At 49.9% G+C, this 4,133-nt stretch overlaps 1 protein-coding gene across 1 annotated transcript; it reads right to left on the bottom strand.

Annotated features, from left to right (window-relative positions):
* Nucleotides 1-2,124: 2,124 nt before the first annotated feature.
* Nucleotides 2,125-3,290, bottom strand: LOC138850364 (cytochrome P450 4A6-like). The gene is made up of 4 exons (XM_070076795.1): nt 3,182-3,290; nt 2,675-2,781; nt 2,392-2,582; nt 2,125-2,287 (listed from the first exon to the last, which is right to left on the bottom strand). Exons 1-4 carry the CDS (start codon nt 3,288-3,290, stop codon nt 2,125-2,127), a joined length of 570 nt encoding a protein of 189 aa, XP_069932896.1.
* Between the last annotated feature and the right edge of the window lie 843 nt (nt 3,291-4,133).

Genomic DNA, 4,133 nt, shown 5'->3' with positions numbered 1-4,133 from the left:
CAGAGATCCTACATGGGGAGTAAGTGCACAGTGACTCCTGTTGTTGATATAACAATTGACACTCTTATTTATGATGTTAGTGATCACCTGAGGCTCTTGTCATGAGCTGCTAAGGCTATGGAAGCCTCTTGAGTCCACAAACTCCGACGTTATTTAGACAAGGCCATAATCAAAGTGGAAATTCTCTCCTCCCTTCAGAGAAAGGTACCTCCTTCATTGATGTCCCCTTCTTTTCACCAGGATCTCACTCACAGAGATCTTTCATGAAAGCCATTTTTTGCCACAATGTCTTGGCTTTCCATGGCTGAAATGCTCTCATGGGCTTTTCAGCCAGATCTGAATGCCTTAAGGGCTGATTCTGAGGCCAGAGTGCTGTTTAGGGCATTTGTCATTCTATGGGTCTGCTGTGTGGCCTGCATCCCATGTTGGGTGGTTCTCTTCTTTTTAATTCTATTATTATTATCAGATACTTTGTCTTGGTTATGTGATCTCTTTGACACTTATTCCTATCTTATTGTTCAGTAATAACTGATTTCAAAGCATATTGCAAATCTATAGTGATTAAAACATGGTGGCTCTGGCCCAAAAACTGACACATAGATCAATGGAATTGAAAAGAGAACTCAGATAAGAATCCACATATAAACAGCCAACAGAGCTTTGATAAAGGTGCTAAGAACATATATATATTGGAGGAGAGGTAGCTTTTAAGCTTTATTTGCTTGAAAGAGGGACAGAGAGAGCGAGAGAGAAAGGTCTTCCATCTGCTGGTTCACCCTCTAAGTGCCCAAAACAGTCAGTCAGAGCCAGGAGCTTCATCAGGATCTTCCATGTATGTGCAGGAACCCAAGTACTTGAGCTGTCATCTGCTGCCTCCTAGAGACACTACCAGGAAGTTGCATCAGAAATGGAGGTGGGACTCAATCCCAGGCCCTCTGATAAGAGTGCAGGCATCCCAAGCAGAGATCAACCTCCTGCACCACAACACCTGCCACGGACAGTCCTTTCAATAAGTGGTGCTGGCAAAACTGAACATAAATACATAGAAAAAAAATTAGATCCCTGCCTCTCACCATATACAAAAATCAACTCAAGATGGATCAAATATCTAAATCTAAGACCTGAACCTACAAACTTGTTAGAAGAAAACATAGGTGAAAGGCTTCAAGATGTTGGTGTAGGCAATGATTTCTTCACTGGGTCCTCAAATGCACAGGCAATAAAAGCAAAACTTGACAAATGGGATTATGTCATAGTCAGAAGGAAAGAACAGAGTGAAGATACTCCTTACAGAATGGGAGAAAACATTTGCAAGCTACTTGTCCAACAAACAATTAACATCCAGAAAACATCATGAACCCTAAAAACTCAACAACAACAACCAATCCAGCTAAGAAATGAGCAAAGGATCTGAATAGACAGCTCGCAAAAGAAGAAATACAAATGGCCAGCAAACATATGAAGAAACGCTCCATATCATTAGCCATCAGAGAAATGCAAATCAGAACCACAATCAGACATTGCCTCACCCATGTTTGAATGACTACTATCCAAAAAAAGTAACAAATGCTAGTGAGGATGTGGAGAAATGGGAACTCTAACACACTGTCGTGGGAATGCAAGTCAGTAGAGACACTCTGAACAACAGTATAGAGATTACTTTAAAAATGAGTAATAGAGGGGCTGGTATTGTGGCATAGCAGGTAAAGCCACCATTTGTGAAACCAGCATCCCATATGGGTGCCAGCTTATGTCCCAGCTGCTCCACTTCAGATCCAGCTCCCTGCTAATGGTTTGGGGAAAGCAACAGGAGATGGCTCAAGTGCTTGAGCCCTTGTCACACATGTGGAAGACCTGGATGAAGTTCCTGGCTTCTGGTTTCAGCCCAGTCCGGCCCTGGTCATTGAGACCACCTTGGGAGTAAACCAGCATATGGATGATAGCTCGCTCGCTCGCTCTCTCTCTTTCCTTCTTTCTCTCTAACTCTCACTTTCAAATAAATAAGACAGAAATAGAACTCCCATATGATTAAGCTATTTCACTATTTGTGGGGTGTGTGTGTGTGTGTCTGAAAGGCATAAAAGCATTGTATCAAAGAGATACCTACTCTACTATGTTCATCCCTTAGGTGAGTGAGGGTGGGCAGTTAGTACCCTTGGGGAGGGAGCGTCCATCAGGGAAGGTGACAGGTGAGATGAGCTCTCTGCCTACACCTGGCACTGGTGGGTAGAGTCTTAGCGCCTCCTTGATGCACATGGTGGTGTAGGGCATCTTGTCCAGGTGCTCCCTGAAACAAAGCCCAGGCAGAGGAGGGGAAGGGCTGGGCCCCCCAGGGCTTCCCCTCCCAGACAGGCAGGGTCCTCCCCCTCCGCCCCCTGGGCTCTCACTCACCAGGTGATGGAGGCTCCGTCCCCCAGGAGACCCTGGATCTCCTCGCGGCACCGGTGCTGATGCTCGGGGTGCGTGGCCAGGGCATAGAAGATCCAGGAGACGCCGCTGGCCGTGGTGTCATGGCCCTCGAACATGAACGTGTCCACCTCGGCGCGGAGGTCCTGGTCGGACAGGCTGCTCCCGTTCTCCATCTGGGGGAGGCCACAGCAGGAGAGAGGGCACGGGCTCTGTCCCTGGCTCTGTGCTTCCAGGCCAAGCTCGGGCCTGCCCTGCACACACTGACCTTGGCAAAGAGGAGGACGTCCAGGAAGTCCAAGCGCCTCTTCCTCCTGACCTTCTCCAGCTCCCCCTCCTGCTGCAGCTGAGCCTTCCTCTGCTGGATCACTCGGTCTGTGCCAGAGCAGTGGGTACCGGAGCAGCTGAGAGCCCCACCTGCCCCAACCCGGGTGCCCTGGAGGTCAGGGTGAGCGTGGGAGTGGGTGTGTGGGTCAGGGTGGGAGCCAGCATCCTGGGATGCAGGGCAGGCCTCCCTGCAATTGCACAGCCCAGGAGCCTCAGCTGATTGCTGCTGGGCTGGGGCCTCATTCAGTCATCGCCCGTGTGATGGGAACCCCTGCCAGCACCTGGCACCCCAGCATCTCAGCTCGCGACCCCTGCACCAGGGAGGTACCCAGCGTGTGTGTCCCAGCTCCTGCAGGAGGAATAGGGACCTGGTTCTGCTTGACAAAGTATGTCAACTCCTTTGGGCTGTTCCTGGTAAAGAAAGGAAAACAGGAGGGAGAGATGGGACCTGTGCACTCATGGGTAAGCTGGCAGGTGCAGTGGATCAGGCGGCCATCAAGAGTCAGCCTGTGGATGGTGCTATTCTGGTGAAAGGCACTCCTCACACAGAAAATCATCCGATCGCCTGTGGCCTGAGTTAGGACTGGGAGTTCCTTAGGAAGACGATGCACAACAGATTGGTATGTGGAGGAGCCTCAGGCCAGGAGCCAGGTGGGGTCTGGGTGGAGAGTCCCTGAAACAGTGGGGACAGGCTACACTGAGGCACGCGTCACTTTAGGTCTTACAGCATTTGTGACACTCATGGCTTTGTAAGATAGCACAAGCAGCCAGACTTCCACTTGTGTGGGGGGTCAGACATCCGTGGCTGAGGCAAGGTGAGGTCTGGTTTAGAGTGTGGTGTGGTGCTGGGGTCAGAGTTTGGTCTTTTGTAGAGCTGTCCCACCTGCCCAGTAGGTGAGTACACACTGGTGGGGGGGCAGAGACTCTGTAGATGGGGTTATCACTGCCCTGGGCGTGTGGATGCTGAGCTGGTGGCTGAAGGCACACTTGATGGTGTCCAGGGTATCAAGGAGATGGATAGCAGTATGTCCGGAAAGGAGACCTGGCTGATGGGCTCTTCCCATTGGTCCTGGATTAGGAGGAGGGCATTGACCTTCTCAGATCTCCCCAATATCTGTGTGCTAAGGCTATGCTTGCCTCTGTATTTGGAAATAATCTGAGGAAGATTTGCTGACTTTAAAAAGTAGATGTGGTTTAATACAAGAGTCTGTAAAGTGATGTCTACTTATAGAGGGATGTTGGGTAGCAGGTGCCGAAACTGTCAGGTGGAAGGGATAATTTCTAGGATCCCCCAGTAGAGTGGAGTGACTCGGGTTCACAACACCACACTGCATACCTTGTGAAGAACAAGAGGAGGGAGCTTGACGGCTTCACGCATAAGGGGATGAATGGTAAGGAGA

Source organism: Oryctolagus cuniculus, chromosome 7 (genome assembly GCF_964237555.1).
Source record: "Oryctolagus cuniculus chromosome 7, mOryCun1.1, whole genome shotgun sequence".
NCBI classification, from domain to species: Eukaryota; Metazoa; Chordata; class Mammalia; order Lagomorpha; family Leporidae; genus Oryctolagus; species Oryctolagus cuniculus.
Note: the sequence above shows the minus strand (reverse complement) of the source record. Positions and strands in the feature narration are given on the sequence as shown.